At 43.1% G+C, this 20,269-nt stretch overlaps 1 protein-coding gene across 1 annotated transcript in view; it reads left to right on the top strand.

Annotated features, from left to right (window-relative positions):
- Nucleotides 1–20,269, top strand: part of psd2 (pleckstrin and Sec7 domain containing 2) — a 31,690-nt gene that overhangs the window by 8,363 nt on the left and 3,058 nt on the right. The window contains exons 3-13 of the mRNA XM_068325372.1: nt 595–1,350; nt 13,883–14,080; nt 14,331–14,411; nt 15,544–15,656; nt 16,456–16,514; nt 17,893–17,982; nt 18,070–18,113; nt 18,222–18,412; nt 18,535–18,605; nt 18,855–19,012; nt 20,108–20,252. Of these exons, the coding sequence (XP_068181473.1) occupies nt 595–1,350; nt 13,883–14,080; nt 14,331–14,411; nt 15,544–15,656; nt 16,456–16,514; nt 17,893–17,982; nt 18,070–18,113; nt 18,222–18,412; nt 18,535–18,605; nt 18,855–19,012; nt 20,108–20,252 (1,906 nt within the window). The remainder of the gene's footprint in view (nt 1–594; nt 1,351–13,882; nt 14,081–14,330; nt 14,412–15,543; nt 15,657–16,455; nt 16,515–17,892; nt 17,983–18,069; nt 18,114–18,221; nt 18,413–18,534; nt 18,606–18,854; nt 19,013–20,107; nt 20,253–20,269) is intronic.

Below are 20,269 nucleotides of genomic sequence, written 5' to 3'. Positions count from 1 at the left end.
GGTCAAGGTCATCATCTCATTTTCATCCCCTCCGCTGCCCGAGTAATGTTCTTTTTCTTTCATCTTTCTATCTGCGATGGTTGTGAAGATATTTGGTGGATGGACGGACGAACGGACGGATGAACACACAAACACTGACAATTACAATACATCACTGCTTCGCGGGATGTAATAAGAATATATATGTCATTAAGCTTCTTTATATGTCATTCTCTATTGACACACGTTTAATGAGATATTTCTGTCCTGCATCAGAACACAATGTGCTACAATCTAATCATATTCTCACACATAAAGGATAAAATACAGGAGATTCTACAACCGAAAGGAATGGAGCTTCCTACTATTCACCCAGTAGAAAATTGAACAGTGCTTTCTCACCTTTCATCTTGAATCAATTGTCAGTCTGGCTATTCAAGCTGAAATATTTTCTCTTTGTGCATGAGTCTGCTGAATGGAGTATGATTTTAGCGATGAATATGAATGATCTTTCTCGTGTATGTGCCAAACTCCACAAAGACACCCTGCATGGTTGAGTCACATGCTAAAGATAATTTTATTTCTCTCTTCTTTTCTTTCTTCGTGTTGAAACAGACTGGCAAATGGGATTGGTGGGAACGAATACGATGATGAAGTGGGTGAGGAAGACGATGGAGGAGATGAGGGGGCGTTGCAGACGCACTTGGACACTTTCAGCTCTAACTTTGAGACGACTGTTGAACAGGCCGACACGGAGGTGGAGGAAGAGGAGGAAGAGGTCCACAAAGAGACTGAGGGCCACGACAGCTTCAGCTCAGTGTTTGAGGAGATTGTTGAGCATGTTGGTGTTCAGGAAGAAGAGGAGGATGAGGAGGAGGAAGAGGAGGAGAGGGGATTGGAGGTGGAGAGGGAGAAAGGTAGGGTGGACAACAAAGACGGCTTTAGCTCCACGTTCGAGCGCATCGTGGAGTCGGCCTTGCTGAGGGGGGGTACCTGCTACAGCAGCCTGGACTCTCTGGACGTGCTGTCGCTCACAGACGAGACGGACAGCTGCGTCAGCTTCGATGCTCCACTCACACCGCTCATCCAACAGAGGGCGCTGTTACAGGGACCTGAACCCCTGGAGCTGGAGCTGGCAACTGTTCTGGAGCAAGAGGGGGCCGAGGCTGGACCGGACGCCCCAGGTAGTGATGTCACATCTGAGGAGGGCTCGTTGTGTGAAGGTGGAGCCGTGGCTGGAGTGGGAGGAAGCCCGCTGAGGACCACCATACCAGGCAGCAGGTCCGAGTTTGTGCTGAGTCAGCCGGGACGCTGGGCCATCCCGAATGGATACCACACAGAAGGAAGTGGAGCCATGATCAACTCTGTCAGGTAGGGGGGGTGTCTTCACATGGGTCTTATTCACACTGAAGGGAGAAGTTGTGCTAGAAGATGAAGACTCCAGTCAGCATTTGTTCTCATTTCCATTCTTGGCTGACAGTCTCTCTATAATTGGACATGAAATTTAAAAACCTGTGTTTAGGCTCCATTTACACACCAATGGAATCACATCCCAAACAGTCCATCTGACTGCAGCTAAGGCTTGATGTGTGATATTTTCAGGTAGTCTGGTCATTGATCTCGTCCATGAGCACAACATGGTCTGAACATTGTCTTAGACCTAAGACTGAACTGTTTATTATGGTCAAAGGTCACTGGGACTCACAGAACAGATGCCCAACCAGAATTCAACACAATTAAAAGTTCAGACACTAATTAAAAAAAACAGACACGAATATCTAACAGGACAAAATGAGTCACGACATTTTACTTTTAAAAAGGTCTTAACAGTGACATCATTACGCGATGTCATCATCACCATTACATCCTGGACATCATCTAATTTTAACTTTAAAACTGTGGTAATTCTATAAATCCTCTCCATACTTGAGAATTACACTTATTTATAATTATTAAATTATTAAAAAGCCGAATTAAAAAGTCTAATAATTAAATGAGTTTGAGTAGGAATGAAGGTAAACCACAGCTTAGTTTATTCATGAAGATACACGTTTATTCAATGTTGCTGGTATTTTTAAATATTTTTCTGCAAATTAGCCTCCGTCCCACTCTGATAAAAATATCCACATTGAAGAAGCAGAACTAGAGTCAGAGTGAGGCACATGGGTTGAGAGAATATGTGGATCAGTGTTTTCAGTGAAAACCAGCACATAGATAATGTTCTTATTGTTTATGCCTCCCAACATGCGGTGACCTTTACTGAACCAGCAGGTGGCGTGAACGTGGAGCGACCCACTGTGGGGCCAATGTGAGTGTGTTCACGTGGCTCTTCTGAGGAATGACGTTTACCTGATATGCAAACTTCATGATCAAATCATTTACCAACATGAAATACAAATTAGTGGTTAAAAACAAGAGCAGGGGGACGCTAACGCTACCCAGCTAGAGATCTTTCATAGTTTGGCATTGCACCACGTTTGGAGAGCCTTAGTGTGAGTGTCACGTTACACTACAGACTTAAACAACAACAAGCAAACACTAAGTAGAGCACTGGTAAAATATGAAAATCCTGTAGGAGAATGCTTACATATTTATGGAGGAGTTTGAGCGTTTAAGGCAGGACTGTTGCATTAGAAATGAATCGACCCCGTCCCTCCTGCTGTTAGCGATCCTGAAGCGATCCTGTTAGCGTGTTCCTGAAGCAGACCTGCACACTCTGGCTGAGGTGTTTGCTTTCTTCTACTGCTTTGCTTAAAGCATACTTACACAGCAGAAAGACATGACCTTGGTGCTGCTGAACTACAAAAAGTTCTTGCGTGTCCAAAGAGCTGGTCTGAAAGAAACCTGAACCTGTGGGTGTGGTGGTTTCATACGGGACACAATCACCTGAAATGTATACAGCAGTGTGCGCAAAAGATAGAAGGTGTGTGTGTGTGTGTGTGTGTGTGTGTGTGTGTGTGTGTGTGTGTGTGTGTGTGTGTGTGTGTGTGTGTGTGTGTGTGTGTCCTCAGTGAAATGACTAGCTGGAGGATCCTCCACTCCACTCACATGGTCTGCTCTCCCTAAATCATTTACTCTTGTCCATCATTTGGCATCGGCCCCAATGATTTCTGGGAATAGACTAACAGCTGACACTACTTTCCTGTATTTAATTACCTTAATAGCACTACAGAGGGTTAGCAAAGACAGTGGGGAGCTGCTTAGGTAACAGGAACCATATGGGGAAATCCATGTAATCTGAACCGGGGCTTTAGGTCTGTGTCTGGCCTGCGTACGATCCCTGGGGCTTGTTCACAAGCACTGCACACTTTCCCTCACTAACCTGCAGAAAAACCAAACACACCTCTGACACAAGCAGCTCAGCTAACGGCTTGGAGTCACTCACAGACTCTGCTAGTGTCCCCACAGCCCAGAATATCATACGATGAACGGAGATGTCGGCTCTTCTTCTCTCCCCCATCTACATATGTTGTCTTTTAAGCACGGTTGTCCTGCTTCCTGACCACCAGCGCCAAAAGCTGAATGAGCTATTGTTTGTCGTGACATCATCATCTTCAGCTTTCTTCTGCCCAACAGGGTCTTAGAGTGAATTTGTGTGTAAGTGAGCGATTACTGCTCTGTGGTGGCCAGCTTGCCAAACATTTGAGCACTTAAATCCAGAGTGGATACATCTGCTGGTCGGTCTTGAAGGGAGAGTTTGATTTTTCAAGCCACTCACCAGATCCAGTACATTATGAATGAGAACTTCATGCTCAGTCAGCTTCAAATCTTTTTTTTTAGGATGTTAAAGGGAGAAGAGTAAAGCACAACAAACTAAATCACAGCTGAAGTTTATGTTGCTGCTCTCATCTGACTGCAGGCAGAATTTTAACAGAATGGTTTCATGACATAACTAAAAATGTGCATAATGAAGACATCACAGCACCAGAAGTTGTTTTTTGAGACAAAAAAAACCAGAATGCAGACCGCACAATTAACACTCAATTAAAAATATTGTCATTATAAATTCTTAATATCAATAAAATGGCTTTGTGTCAAAGCGCTTCAGTTATTGATGCAGTGTATGATGGCATTCCCTCCATTTTATGTAGTCTCTCTCCATCTCTTTGTTTGGTTCATGCATTTCTACCCTTTATTCATCTTATCTCGCTGCCCTCATCCCTTCGTATTTGCATCACCTCCTCCTCCACCCCCCTGCAGTGCTCCAATGCTGCTGTTTCTTATCTGTCTGATAGCTGCTTCTATTCTTCCCAGTGGGTCGCCGTGAAACTGGCACGGTTTCATATTTGGACAACTAGTCTTTTTCACCGCAGGACAGACCAGCTGTGACGCCATTGGCTAACTCATGTTGAGTCAATCATCCAGTCAGTCATCTGGACCAACATTTAGCTCTTTTATGACTCACTGCTTGTGTTTACCTGTCGACCACATTTTCTTTTTGTCATCAAAACAGAATGTTAGGATTATTCTTTTCAAATAGGGGTTCCATTTTTCTTTTCCACTGCATTTCTCAGATATCAAAGACTGACTGCAATCTTTGGATATGTTTGGAGTCAGCTGTTTACATAGTTTCTGTTATCACATTTCCATTCACATGCTGCAATGCAAAACAAAAGACATTCTAGCCAATATTAGTATCAGACATATTAAAATGGTGCTGAAGGTATATTCATCACCAAAGTTATGTTGGGTAACAACTGATAGGTCAGTTTCTTCAGACTCAGTTGAAGAGCTATAAGGCAAAAGCACAGACATGAAATCCATGATGACATTGGGGGCCTGGGAGTCTGGCTACAGACGAAGCCACTAGAATGCATCCTTTGGTCATCATGGTCTGGATCACATTACATTCCATCTGATAGTTTTTAAGATATTGCAATTTGGAGAAGGGAAGTCATGCCAACCCCACAGCAACTCCACTAACATCTCTAAAACCGTTACAGGCCTGTGTTTAACAGGGTCCAGAGATACCGAAGAGTCTGAACAACAATGGTTTGCCTGCAAAGGGAAACATTGGCATGCACCATAAAGCAGTTGGATCAGCATATGTGTCTTAGAATGCTACAGAAGCACTGCTAGGGAGAAAAATCAGTTGTACACATGTCTAACATGCTCTTCAAGAGTGCAACTGTTTTCATCTATTTGATCTCTTTAGTCTTTACAGTATTTTATTGTGGCCTTTTAAACATTTTAAAGCTGTCACTACTTTGTCGTTACTGATTTTGGGCTGATCAAAATAAAGTTTTTTACCTCTCAAACTTGGCATTAATAATTTTGATAACCTTAGTGCATAAAGACTTCAGCCTCCACACCAGACAGAGCCCTGATGACACCCCAACAGTCACATCAGCTGCTCTCCCTGTGGATCGTCACCCTGCTTCTCAAGGTCATTCTAACATCAGTAGAAGACCAGAGTGAAGCAGGCAGCTGGGGATGTAGGAAACGGCACAAACACTTACAGATATTGTAGACATGCAATCCAACACAAGTCAATAAAAAGAGAACGGTTTCCATGACGCAGTCAGTGATAGACTTGGAGCGCTCCCTTTGTGAGTAAACCTGTTTTTCGTATCATGTAAAGCCGTCAGTCATTCAGGTTGTACTTCAGATTAGACTGTCAGTCACATTTGGTTGTTTGCTTACGCAGCCAGTCGTTACTTTAACGGTTCTGTCACTCTGTGCCCTGTGGGAGCCATCACCGGCATCGTAATCTACATCCACTGGAGCTGTGGAAACTCCATGAAAACACTCTCTGTCTGTCCGTCTCTCTAACAGCTTATAACTCACAGTTCACTTGATCGAAACTGTGGAAACACCCAGTTCAATATTGCTTTCAACCTGCGATGTAGCAGCACAAAACATGGTCACACAAAGACAAGCTTCAGACAAATTCAACAAGAATAGACCTCTGGAGATTATTACCCACAGAGCAGAACACTAATGTTCACAAGGAGTAGAGAGTGTGAGCTGTTGACTTGTGTGTGTTTTTACCTCAACATGCATTTTCTCTGGCTGCACATTTGCATGCATGCATGTGTCTGCATGTGTCTGCATGTGTGTCCCAAAGGGAAACATGCTGTAAGTGAATGTTCCTCCCTCCAACTCATGAGCCTTCCAGATCTGAGCTCAAGCAGAGCAGATAAAAGCCAAGCGCAGTGGTTTCCATATCAGAGGAGCAGCTCTGCTGTGTGGACTAATCTTCTTCATAGACACCGGCGTGTGCAGAAACACTAACACAGACTCACACACTCAAGACAAACGGGCCTGCAGCAGGCATGTGCAAACAAAAATGTGTTCATGCTCGTATATCCAATGCTTGCTCAGTGATGCGTATGGGAGCTTTTATATCTAGCTTTCACGCCGCGGATGTTTCCTGCTATCTGTTTGTCACGTACACACACACAAACAGACAAACAAACACACATCATTCTGAATGGCACTTTGGAAAAAAGCTTTAGCATGGTTCTATAACAGTGCAGAAACATCCTGCAGATTATTCTCTCCTGGCTCTTTTCAGGCAGTGATATGGACACACACAGTCCAACACGAAGACACTTGTGCAGCACGAGCAGTGATACACACAGATTCTCTCTTCCCCCTCTCACCACAGACACACAAAGCAACTGAATCATTTCAGCACTGACGGATTTATCCCTGCCTATTTATAGGTCGGCTCTACTGTATGTTTAGTGTACATCCCACAGCCTAACTGTACATGAAACTTAATGAGGTTCTTCTTCTCACAGGCCTCTGTCCTGTGAGGCGTCCATCAACATCTCTGAATGTGCCAGAGGAAGTCAGCCTGCTCCGTTTGGCATCTCCCGTTTCAATCTGTAGTTTTTTTGTAGGTGTGAATTCAGGCCCACGTGTGGACGGTTAATTTCTCCCAGTCCACAGAGGTCACCATCGTCCACTGTCAGCAGTTGAGTGGGTGTTGCTTGGGTCTTTTTCTTGTCTTTGCTTGTGTGGAATAAAGAGGAAGATAATATTTAATACCGTTTGTAGCAACTTTAGTTCAGCAGCTGAAATAACAATTTACAAATCTGATTTCATTTTTCCTTTTAGGATTTTTCATTTAATATGAGTGTTTATTTTGGGTCAGTTTACACTGAAGTCGTATTCGTCTCAAATACACTTGTGTGTACAGTTTTATCCTCATCAGACCATACTGAAACAAGATTTTTGGGACAACTGCAGCTGAACAGCTGGTCACTTAGGGATTACCAATAATCTGTAAAATAATTTAGGTTTACTTGTAGTAATTGTGTTAAAACGTCAGTAGTCGGTAAAGTCATCTCTCTATAGCTCCTCCATGTGGATCCTAAAGCCTGGAGGGAGTTTGTCCACTCTTTAATGGGAATATTCCACCGCTTGTATCTATAATCTCATCACTACCCAGGGTTCATGACCAGAGGTGAGGGCTAGAAAATAGACCGGGTCAAGGGACCAACCTACCCGTTCAGATTGTGCTTCATTTTCCTGTCACAATAAAAAATACTTAATCTCCCAGAATACTTAAACTCCTTTGGTTAAAGCAGGGAAAAGTCTGTTGATTGCTGACTACCCCGTATTGTGTTGGTCGTGGGCTGACGATTAGACTTCTAAGGAGGTATAATTTATTGATGATATCTTGAGCAGGATTGAATAGAAACAGAAATTATAAGTCTTGAGAATGGTCTTTTTTCTGTTTTAACCCGAAGAATTATCTATTACAAGAAGGGAAGGGGCAAATCGTGGCTTGCAGGGCTCACAGATGCAGGAGTTTGATGACGAGCAGAAAGCAGTGGGAGAACGTTGTGACCTTTCCATTTTGACAGATGTTGATGCTGTAATGAATTATCTTCTGTTGCATTTTTTCCATTGTGAGTTTATTTGTTTCCAGACTGCAGTAAGATGGAGAATAACTGGTGACCTCACCGCTTTGGTACTTAATGACTGAGAAGTACAAACAGACTCATTCTAATAGGTTGATACAGTATGTTAGCAGGTATCACTTATCTCATGTGTTCCAACTGACTGACTCAAACACTGAATTAGTCTTTGGCTTTTATTTTTGCTGGCTGCCATGAGACCTTCACATCTGTGCTGCCACATTTATGTAAATTCTGCTGTCTTTGAAATATGGTGTGTCAATGACAAGGATTATCCCTGAGTCATGGTTGTAAACAATTCAAAAACCTGTGTGTGATCAGTGCTCAGCGGTGTCTGCTCGGTCCAAATATGGCTTCTTGATCTCTCTGAATGTCTGTGGTGTAGTTGTGGCTGGGAGTCTGTCGTCAGTGTTGTTGTCAGTACCTAAGAATACTCTGAACCAGGTTGTGGTGAATCTCAGAACTCACATGCCCACCAGACTTCCTCCTTCATATCTGATCCCGTTTTTGTAAACTTTTGACCCCACAGCTGCTTCGTTGCTTTTTCTATTGTTCTTCTTTCCAACAGATTAGAAAGAGGAAGGAGGAACTTAGTGCACGGTTAACGTGCACAGATGTGTCAGTGTGCCCTATGAAAGTTTGCGTGTGTGTGTTTATTTTAATGTACAGTCCATCCCTTGTGTTGTTATACCTCGTTTATACCTGTATTTAAAGGTACTGAACCTCAGTCAGTGACCTTAATAAATCAAACATCAACTAAATCCAAATACAGATGAGACACAGACGTTGTTTCCTCGCTCCTGTGGAGCAAGGAAATGATACATTTTTTAGGCCTATGGATCAGCAGCGTGTCTGCTGTAAAGATCATCCTACCCACAGTGAAGCATGCTGGGGGATCAGTGAATTTCGAGGGCCAGTTGGGTCTCTTCAGACACTGGAAACCTGCGGTGTGTAAAGGGTACAATGATTCCATTAAGTATTAGGAGATAGAAGGATGCTGAGTTTTGAACTGCCAGGCAGGAGGCCTAGAGAAAGACCAAAGAGGAGGTTTATAGATGTAGTGACAGAGGACATGAAGGTAGTTGGTGTGAGAGAAGAGGATGCAGAAGACAGGGTTAGATGGAAGCTACTGATTCACTGTGGCAAACCCTGAATGGAAAAGCCGAAAGGAAAAGAAGAAGATTAGGAGATCCTAGAGGTATCTAATCACCTATGAAGGCAGCTGAAACTTGGTCAGCTTTGGATGCTCAAAAAGGACCCAAATATATCTCAAAGTCCACCAAGGCTTGGTTTCAGAAGTTCTGAATCATTCTGGAGTCACAGATGTCCAATGTGAATCTCGCTGAAAATCTGTGGTGACATTTGGAGAAGGTGGCAGCAGTAGGTGGTCTCAGGTTGGAGGTCATTGCTCAGGAGGAAGGCTGTGTCTGGACATCTTGATGGCATCAGGGTTCAGCAGCCAGATGGTCTCTATGAGTACTAGAGACACTGATGGTTGAATCATTTAGAGACTAAAAGCAGCCTCTACTGTTACATTTAAGGAAAAAATAATTGTTGTACATTTAAATTTTTCTTCTTTAACCTCGTTATATCAACAGCAGATGAATAATAAAATTTACCAATAACCTTAACACAAAGGAGGTTTGTTAAAGTCAATAATGTAATAGATTTACCTGTTTTTGAAATGCAATAGCTCAATATCGCAGGAACTGGCCAGAAACTGAACAAAAGTCCTGAACCAATCATAACTTTTGACCAATAAGGTAATAATTTATTAATAACCCTACCCCCTAACCTATAAATCTAAACCTAACCCTAATCTATACTCCTAAGCCTAACCCATACGTCTAATTATTACATTATTAGCCAAAGTTAATACGTTATCTGTACAGGACTTTTATTACATTACTGGCCTATTGCATTCGAAAAATGGTCAAATGTACTGTTATCTTTCTTTATTACATTGAATAGCTTCCTCGAAGTTGAATAGTTTAGTTCCTACTGTTTCCCTCTATTTCTGTTTAAGTGATAGCCATTAGCACCTTGGCTAAACTTTTCATTACCCAATCTGAGATATTCTCCCTTTATCACCAACTCAAATTTTTGGTGCACATAAACTGTGCATAAGTGATATAAATTTATCACCAAGTACGGGCCAGCCTGTATGCTGGAGGTTCTGGATGTTCTGGAGGTTCAGTGGCTACTGAACCGAAGAGTGACTTTAGTGCATGTTAGAGAGCAGCAGCTTCCCTCCTTGAGTCCACGCACAGGACGTCCCGCTGGCAGTGGGCTGACCTGCCTTGTCTTCAGAGCAGAGGAAGTGGAACTGGCCTGGACACAGAGCCATTGTGCAGCGCCACTAGGAACGGTTCACCAGGAACAGCAGCCCCGTGGGTGGGGGGGTTGCTCCGCCCACCACATCCTCACTCCGTGGAGCCTCTCCGGCCACAAAGTTGAAGGAGAGGACCGAAACACTGCGTGTCGACACGATGGTGGAATAACGCCGCTAAATCCTCGTCTCCGGGCAGGCTGGAACTGTGTGTGACCCGGAACTATGTCTCTGATCGGGCTTTAAATTAGCAACCACCCGGGCGGATGGAGATTAGCCCCTGAGCCGGTGATGAGGCGGTGGGACCGACGCGCGCCTTAATCGCTGAATTCCATTCAACCTCCGAGACGATGTGGAAAGAGGAATATGAAGTTCACTTCAACTTCCTGCTGCAGCTCCTGTGAGTCCGGTTTAGTAAAGCTCAGTTTAGACAGGGTTGGTTCGGATCACAGGGGAGGAACAGTAATCTCAGGCTGCGTGGCAACATGGAAAATCAGATGGCTCTAACGAGCAATTACTGGAGCAGGCTGTATTTTATATATATATATATATATATATACTCACACATACATACATACACACATTTCAGCCCTTCAGCTTGTCAAAGTACCTGATAATCCACATAGTTGGTTATTTAATTACTGCTGATAAATCCATTAATAGATTGTTTCATTCCTCTGAATAGACTATTTCTATGTGTAATGATCTAAATGTTTAGTTTTGATGTGTACTCTAATTTGCAACTAGTATAATTTCAGTTAATGTCAAAAAACCTTGTTTTACATCATTGTCAGCCGACGTCAGTCACAGAAAATGAAAATGAAACAATATTCTATGAAATAACAGGATTACATAATCTGGCTAACCCCCAATGTGGATACATACCGTGAAGAAATGCCACAAATGATGCCACCAAACACAACGTACACACACACACACACACACACACACACACACACACACACACACACACACACACACACACACACACACACACACACACACACACACACACACACATACACACTGCATGTAGACACTCCTTGTGGGTGTGGGTATGGGTGGCGCACAGCCAGCGATTAGCAGGTGAGTCAGTGGCGTGCACCATCATGTTCACTATCTCTGACGCTGTGTAACGGTATCAGCTAGTAAATATTTGTGGCCTGGTGTGTGTATGTGTGTGTGGTGTGTGTGTGTGTGTGTGTGTGTGTGTGTGACAGCAGTGTCTTGAGACTGAAATCTGGTTTGAATGATGTATAAGGTCTGGAAGAAGTGAGTTAATAAATGTGGTCAGAAATTTGGGAGCAATTTCCCGGCGAGCTCCAGGTGAGATCCTGTTTTGATCGTTCACCACAGTCTGATTTCATTTTGAGTGACTCCATGGGCGCGTCTGTGTGCATTTATGTGTTTGTGAAATATTTATGTATATTTTCTGGTCTCTAAGGAGATTCTAGGAGATTCCATCTTTCCCAATTCATTGTGCGTTGGCTCAGAAGTCTCTTCCTTGTTGGACATTTCCAGAATCCCTCCAGAGGGATCCTTTCAGGAAACATTTGAATCTGATCCAAAAACCACCTCGACTTGATCCTTTTCCACATGAATGCGCGGTAGATTTTGTTCTTCCTGATAAACAAACGCTCCACCCCGTCCCCAAGGATGTGCTCCGGCACCCTGCACATGAAACGGTTTCTCCTAGCTCTGTCTGCAATCTGATTATCATTCTTGGCTGTGATGCTCCAGTGTGATACGCTTGATGCGTTTATGTGACCCACTTCAGCATGGTGGAGGCATTATGTGTCCCCACGACGCTGGCTAATGCTTTGCTAGGAGCGACGGCTCCTGGTAGGGTCTCCGTAAGTCAGAGGTCAGATGAGGAGCGCTTCTTGGAGCCTAATGGATCAGCCGAGACAGGACAGGGTAATTCTGGGCCTTCTGCAGGTTTCAGCTGTGGGGTGGGGGTGGGGGTGGGGTGGTCCTGTGTCGTGGGGGCTGACCCCTGGCTGTGGGAACTGGTTGTTTGTCTTTTTTTGTTTACTTGTCAGTTCTTTTGTTTGTTTGTTTCCTGTGTGTGGTAGGCAATCCTGTTACTCCTCCTCCATGGATACAGCTTCCTCTGTATCCATGACAACCAGCAAATCCTTTGTGACAACAGTGCGTAATGTATCGAATTTGTGAGGTTAATGCCATTGGGCTGATCAGATTATGCATAAAATGTCTGAGTCATCTGGAGAGAACGCTGACGTTGCCACACCGATGCACAAATGAGGAAATGCCACTTAGACTGTTGGAGGTGGAAGTGTGTCATCTGTCTCTGAAATGTAAAGTACGTATTAATGCCTGCCTGAATGCTTTTTGAAACAACTTTAAACCAAACCAACAGAAGTAATTGTTTAATGTGAACTTAAAGGGACGTGTAACTGCCTTCCTGCTGCTGCAGTGAAGTGGACACAGCTCGCTGTCTTTATCAAACTACCACAGGAAGCCATAAATAAATCAGTTTTGCAGTGTGAGACCTTGTGCTGATTGGACAGTTCATCAAACACACAGTGTGGAGTGTTGTTGACATTCCGCAATGTTGAGTCTTGTTGAATATACTGGTATTAGTTGCACTAACACCGATTACAACACAGCTATTTTGTAATTGCTTTGATATTTTTTCATTTTTGTGCCCTTCAGTTGGCACCGAGTGGAAGTCTAGTGATAAATGGAGAGAGCTGCTTTCATTAGCATCAGGAATATGTTATTATCCAGTGTATTTAAAGAGGTTTCAGTCTTTTTCAGAGTGAAACAGCATTTTATGGTATCAGAGTGAGGGATTAGCACATCAAACAGGCCGTCATTCATAAAGACTTTGCATGTCATTACTAAGAAATGAACGCTGTGTTTGCTTCTTCAGCTGTGAGGCTGTACTCTTAAATGTTTCTTCGCTGGTACAAACATTGAAGCTTTATCTGAAACGCTGCTCAATAACAGCCCTGATCGATCTGCTCATCGCTGATATCGATGTCTTGGTGATGATCGTGAAACGGCCTCTTTTCTTTTTCACTTTGAGGGTTGGTGTTTTGTTCGAGGGTGCATTAATGGGAGTTATTAGATAAGATAAGATAAGATAAAAGACCTTTATTGTCCCACAGTGGGGAAATTTGTGCGATCGTGGCAGCAGGGGGGGGGGGGTCAAACATAAATAGTTAAATAATATACATACATATTAACATCTGCAACATATGAAATTTACATATTCACATATTATTATATACATATATTATAGCCAGAGAACGTATTACATGCTCACTATATGGACCTTTTAACTTAGAGGCTATACTTGAGTAAAATTGAGGTTTAGTTTTTATGCAGCAGCACTTTAAATGTTAGAGGTTAAGAGTCTGAGATTAGAGGAGCGTTTTGGAAGCAATAGGAGCAGGTGAAAGCTGCTTCAGAATTATAATCAGATTTCCTGCATTAAAGTGGGCCATTAAGTGACAGGGAAACTGGGTCAGTATCATGTGAAGTCATTTAAACCTCATTTGACGTTGGGATGTGAACATATGTCTTAATAATTGAGTTTCATTCCCAGTATTTTAGTTTCCTCAGTCATAATTTAAGCGACTGGGCTTCTTGCAGCGGATATGTGCTTCATGCATTAACCTTTGCACCTGCTTGTGTGTGTGTGTGTGTGTGTGTGTGTGTGTTCTCTGCCGTCCAGTGACGCCAACCTCACAGATGTGCTGTCCGACTCTGAGGACGGTGATTTGGGCAGTCTGGAGCGTTTGGAACGCGGCAGCACCGACACTCTGGCCAACGGTTGCCGTGCCGACTGTGAGGCGGCGAAGAGGCTGGCCAAGCGCCTCTATCACCTCGAGGGCTTCAAGCGTTGTGATGTGGCCAGACACCTGGGCAAGAAGTGAGAACACACACTCTGTGACGCCTGTGTACACACAATGTTTGTTTCAACTGACAAAACACTGACAGCATTATTGAACATGATAGTTGAAGTGAGACACACACACACACACACACACACACACACACACACACACACACACACACACACACACACACGCACCTGGTTGATTTATGAAGGTATAATCCAACAAATTTAACACGTTAACCCGTCTTCATGTTGCATTCATGTGCCAATTCTCTCTCCGCAGTAACGACTTCAGCCAGTTGGTGGCGTCGGAGTACCTGAGCTTTTTCGATTTCTCTGGCCTGTCTCTGGATCGAGCCCTGAGGTAATGCCCAGTCAGCAGTTAGAAGTGATGAGTGTGTAATGTAGACGTCGATGCACGTGCGCGCTCGTCTGTCCTCTTCACTCTCCTTCCTCACAAGGCATTAGCTTTCAAGCTAATCAAGCTGCCGTGTTGGGCGCCGTTAGCCGGTGGAGCTGACAGCTGCTGAGTTCATCAGCGCCTCACAGATGACGTGCTGCTGCGTCAAACTGCTGCTAACTTAAGTGTTCGCTTCAGAGGCTGTGTGTGTGCATACGGATTAGTTTAATATTGTCAGAAGATAACTTCCTAAAAGTCTGCTTTAATGCCCCACGATACACTGCTCTCTCGCCCATTACATGCTGGGATAGGCTCCAGCAAACCCCCGTGACCCACAAGGCAGATACGTGGATGTAGAGTCGATTACGGTCGTCTTCTCTACAAGAAACTGGATGGATGGAAGCTTTAATGTTTGTAACATTAAAACTTTAATGAAGTTTTAATGTTACATGATATAATGCATTCACCTGACTTCATATAGAAATTCTTTATTTTCTTCATTTTGAAGTTGAGAGCATTGAGCAGCACTGAAGCTAATGTCCACTCTGGTTATTGGGTTTGTCCCAGTGAAATATTAGTTTACAATGATATATATAAAAAAAAAACCCAGCTGACTCTCAAAAGCGGGAACGTGTAAATATTTAAGGCCACAGCTGGAAAATGACGGAAATTTGTGACCATTTAAAGAATCATGGAACAAATTGATTCCAGCTCTGCGTGCGTTCCACCTCCAATAAAACAAGTAAAACTTGTTCAATCTAGCTCGCACTACAAAATCAAATCCGTGTATCTGCAATTCAAGAGTGGGACACACACACACACACACACACACACACACACACACACACACACACACACACACACACACACACACACACACACACACACACACAGAACATAACTACTGTGCCAAGTTTAAAAAGAGTCTCAGCTGTTTTTTTTCACAGTAAAATATTTCCAATAAATCATGCAGCAGCATAAATTCTATTTATGGTCAGAATTGTTTTAAATCATTTTTTCCACTGATGTGTTACTGATGTGTTACTGGGAACCATGTGACCTCCTGCTGACCTCCTGCTTTCATGTGTTCGTGAAGGAACTTCTTAAAGGCCTTTCCACTGATGGGGGAGACCCAGGAGAGAGAGAGGGTCCTTGTCCATTTCTCCAGACGCTTCTGTCAGTGCAACCCACAGACGCCCACTTTTGAAGGTGAGAGTGGTGGCGTACGGCGGTAATGATGGTTATACAGGTAGTACTCTAAATACGAACACCCGACTTACAAACATTCGTAGATGAACAACCGTGCGGCGTCATGTCTGACTGCTGCAGTTCCCCTTTCTGCCACAAACCACGCCGAGGAGCATTAACAGTGTTTTGACCGTTGAACTCTGAATATTTTGCTAGTTGACATTAACTATTGGTCAAGTTAACTTAATGGAAATAAAGCATCAAACAGAAAGGGGCGTGTCAGACTTTTGATGACCAGTAAGTGACATCAGCACATCATTCATGTCATTGAGGTGGAAAACTTCAGTGGATTAAAGCTTGGCTTTGTCCCTACACCCCCCAGGAGAAAAATTCATTGAGCAGAGGTAGAGATGTTAAAGTTAAATTACTGTACTACCGGATTTTATTATTATGTGTTGTTTTTATGTCTTGTAATTGTTTCTGGTCAGTCTGAGGGAATTGTACTTTAGTATTTAGAGTAGCAATGACATTTAAATGACCTCAAATGGCGATTATAGGTTGAAATTGAATGAATGTTGATTTACAAACAATTCAGTTTACGAACAACCTCACAGAACCATTGTGTTCATCGATTGAGGACTACCTGTAACATATTCTACAGTATCAGCTCTGTTCTACTCACATATGGTTTCAAACTGGGATCAGATCATGTTCATCACAGACTAGATTATTACAGCAGGTGCTTTAAAGGTGTGTGTGTGTGTGTGTGTGTGTGTGTGTGTGTGTGTGTGTGTGTGTCTTGCCTGCTGTCTTCTTGCAGATGGAGCCCACACGTTAACCTGCGCCCTCATGCTGCTGAACACTGATCTCCATGGACACGTATGTTCTGATGTCCTCCTCCAGTCCTGCTAAACAAACCCAGCAGACAGTCTGTTGTCAACAGTTGTGTGTCTCTGCTCACGTCTTCCTCTCTCTCTTGTTCACTTCCTGTCTTTCCCTCCAACCTCTCCCCTCTCTTCCTCGCTCCTCTGCAGCCTACTTTCTGACCTGCTTCTGTCTCTCCGCTCCCCTAATAGTCACATCTATTCAGCGTTACTCTGGAGTCGTCTGGCCAACGTAACACCATTAGTAGCATCGGTCCCACGCTTGACTTTCCTCAGTCCCTGTTAATAAAATTATTAACGACTGTCCTTCCTCTAACTAATATCCTTTCTCTCTTTTCAATTTCCTTTTCCTTCATTTGCTATCCTGCTAACCCAATCGGGCTCCCTGGTGTCTCTCTGCTCTTCGCAGGTGGTGAGTATAATTACAGCACTAACATCATCATCTCTGATGCCTGGGCCTCCTTTTTTAGCTACATCATACATAAAATTATAGATAGATAATAGTAGCCTCATACGAAGTGATTTGCAGAGAGTGAAACATTTATACTTTGTTTAATGGTTAAAAAAAAAGACATATGGAGCAGTTTTAATATTGTCGACCAATATTGAATGGTTTTATCGTGTTCAAGATAAAAGCAGTGCTATTTCCTGTCAGGGATGTACGTCTCTCCTCTCTTTTCATGCACCGTTTTACATTTAAAGAAAATGAAGAGCATTTCATATAGACTGTACATTTTATTATAAATCTTGGAAAGAATGCACTGTCCCATTACCTTTGTGTGAAAATGTAAATGAAATAGTGAGCAGCAATGCGTCCAGCTCAATCAAGGTTGTGGACTACATTTTCTCAGTAAAGGGAAGTGTACCATCCTAATTGTGACGTTACCTTCTCAGAGCAAAAAGCCCCTCACCGAATCATTGTTTTGGTGCTGCAGTGGGTTCTCATTCTCATTCTCATCCTCATTCTATGTATCTGTTTAGGACGCTGGTTTAGACAGAGAGGGGAAGTATTTCACCTACACCCCCCCATGTGTACATCATATGGTGAAGCATCATAATCAGCCGTTCAGACATAAAGAAAGGTACCATTGTGAGCGGGTTTTCCATGAGCTCTAATAGGGGTGGAGTCTCACCGAACGTCACCAGCAGTAGAACCATTAGAATCATACTGCCACCCAGTGGACGGTGGTAGAACTGCATTCAGACTGGAGCAGATAGAGATGGGCTGAAGGTTCCAGCTGAGAGAGGTTGTCAACATCTTTGGAAAATAAAATGAACTGAAAAATAACCAATTTAACTTCAAGCACAGCTTAAAATGTTTAATTCTTAAGCGTGAAGTGTTATGTTTATGTGTCCTTGTTCTCTCATACCAGAACATTGGCAAGAAGATGTCATGTCAACAGTTTATCAGTAATCTAGATGGTCTCAACAATGGGAAAGATTTCCCTAAGGACTTACTAAAGGTACAAACTTACACCCTGAGTTATATTTGCACATTTTCAGCAAAATAGAGTAGAAATAATTAGAATTCCTCTTTTTTCCCCACACAGGTCTTGTATAACTCAATCAAGAATGAGAAGCTGGAGTGGGCAGTGTGAGCATACGTTTTAATATTCGACAGAAGGGCATTTGGCGTATGGAAGTAACTTCACCTGGAAAGTGTTCTGTTCAGGTCTATTTGAAAAGGTATTTGTGTGTGCAGTGAGGAGGAGGAGCTGAGGAAGAGTCTGTCGGAGCTGGTGGAGGAGCAGTGTGAGGGTGGAAGTAAGCGAGTGGCCCGGATCACGGACGGCAGTAACCCTTTCATTGCCATTCCCATTCTCTTAAACGCCGTCACCTACAAACACGGAGTGCTGAACCGCAAGAGCCACGCTGACATGGATGGGAAACGCAGTGGGTGATCGCACTCGCACACACACACACACACACACACACACACGCACACACTTCTTCACATATTTATGAAGCTTCTGAACATATATGAGATTTTTTCCTCTTCTATTTTCCTCATCTAGCGCCTAGGGGTCGCCGAGGCTGGAAGAAGTTCTATGCGGTTCTGAAGGGGATGATCTTGTATCTTCAGAAGGTACCGCATCCTGTTGACTGCTTTGTTACCATGGAAACACATGTGCACTGCTGCTGTCATGTGGCATTGTATGCTGCTGGCTGCTGTGTGCACATGTACTTGTTTTTTTCAGAGGGACTTGAGACATGGCCTCTTTACTGTGTTTGTCTCCCTCCGCTGGTGGAAAAGCTGTACTAAACACATGTCAGCTGTGATATGTGGAGTTATTTTATATTGCTGTCTTTACCTCTTGTTTTCCCTATAACCCAGGATGAGTACAAACCGGATGCAGACATTTCAGAGGTGGACCTGAAGAACGCTGTGCGGATCCACCACGCTTTAGCCACTCGTGCCACCGACTACAGTAAAAGAGCCAATGTACTGAAACTTAAGACCTCAGACTGGAGAGTCTTTCTGTTGCAAGCCCCGTAAGTCCCCAAAGTTAAAATGACATTTTTACTATATTTTAAGTAATAACTCAAATTTGAAATAAATAATTGACAAAGATCATAAAATATATTGGTGGAGCATCCTGAATGGGATAATATGGATGTATAAATGCTGGGAGGAGGGAGAGATTTTCTGCCTCTCCTGGTTATTGTACCTTAAACACTGAAAACATTAATAAGAGCTCGATAAAAGTCTCTAAACCACCGTTCAATCTAATTTGATTTCCCAAATGGTGGAATTTATTTGTGCTACAGGGATGAAGTTCTCTACTTTTCTATGATGTTTGTCATTTTGATAACATCACATTGCAGGTTTAGCATTTACAGTTACAAAGATGTAAAAAATAAACTCAGTCTGGGGTGTTATTGCAGTAAATGGTCAACAATTAAATTTACATGAAAAAATTTACAAATAAATGCAAACTATGTATTTTAAGTCCAGTGTTGGTCATGCTGCTTAGAAAATGTAGTTAAATTTTCAGTTATTCTTTAAAGAAACGTCTTTGCTACGCCTGAGAGTAACGTAACAAGCTATAGAACTGAAACATGGCAGAAGATCTGTGCTACCTTCAAATTCATTTTTACTTACATTGAAACATTTTCATTCAAATTCAACGATGTTGGCGATCAATTAAATTAGGAAGCGGTGCTCTCAGCTCTCACTGACGCGAAAGGAAGTGAGTCACATTATATGGAAGTGCTTCTGTCACCTGTGTTGGTGGCATCGCGCCCTGACCCCTGGTACTTTTATTTTGAACTGCAGCAGAAGCTCGTCTGCACTTCAGAAACACTTTGGAGAATTGTAGTTTATGTGGACAATTCTACAGTACTTGATCAATAACAGGTATTTATCGCTGGAAAGCTATTTGTTTCAGGAAACAGGGATGTGTCGACCACAATGCTGCATGTAGGGCCACTACAGCGTTCAGGGAAAAGCACTGAGGCACCCAGTGCTGAACAGTAGCGACTAGCTAGAGATGATATGTGATTTAAATGTTTAAAATAAAAATCAGGTTCAGGGTGTGTCCTTCATTATCTCCTCACTCTTCTCCCTCGCTGTCTTCCTCTTTCCAGGAGTGAGGAGGAGATGATGTCTTGGATCTTTCGGATAAATCTGGTGGCGGCGCTGTTCTCTGCTCCGGCCTTCCCGGCTGCCATCGGCTCCATGGAGAAATTCTGTCGGCCTATCCTGCCGTCCTCATCCACCAGACTCAAGCAGGTACGAACAATGAGGAC

Source organism: Antennarius striatus, chromosome 10 (genome assembly GCF_040054535.1).
Source record: "Antennarius striatus isolate MH-2024 chromosome 10, ASM4005453v1, whole genome shotgun sequence".
In the NCBI taxonomy this organism is placed as follows: domain Eukaryota; kingdom Metazoa; phylum Chordata; class Actinopteri; order Lophiiformes; family Antennariidae; genus Antennarius; species Antennarius striatus.
The sequence above is the reverse complement of the archived record's forward strand: the minus strand, read 5'-3'. Positions and strand labels throughout refer to the sequence as shown.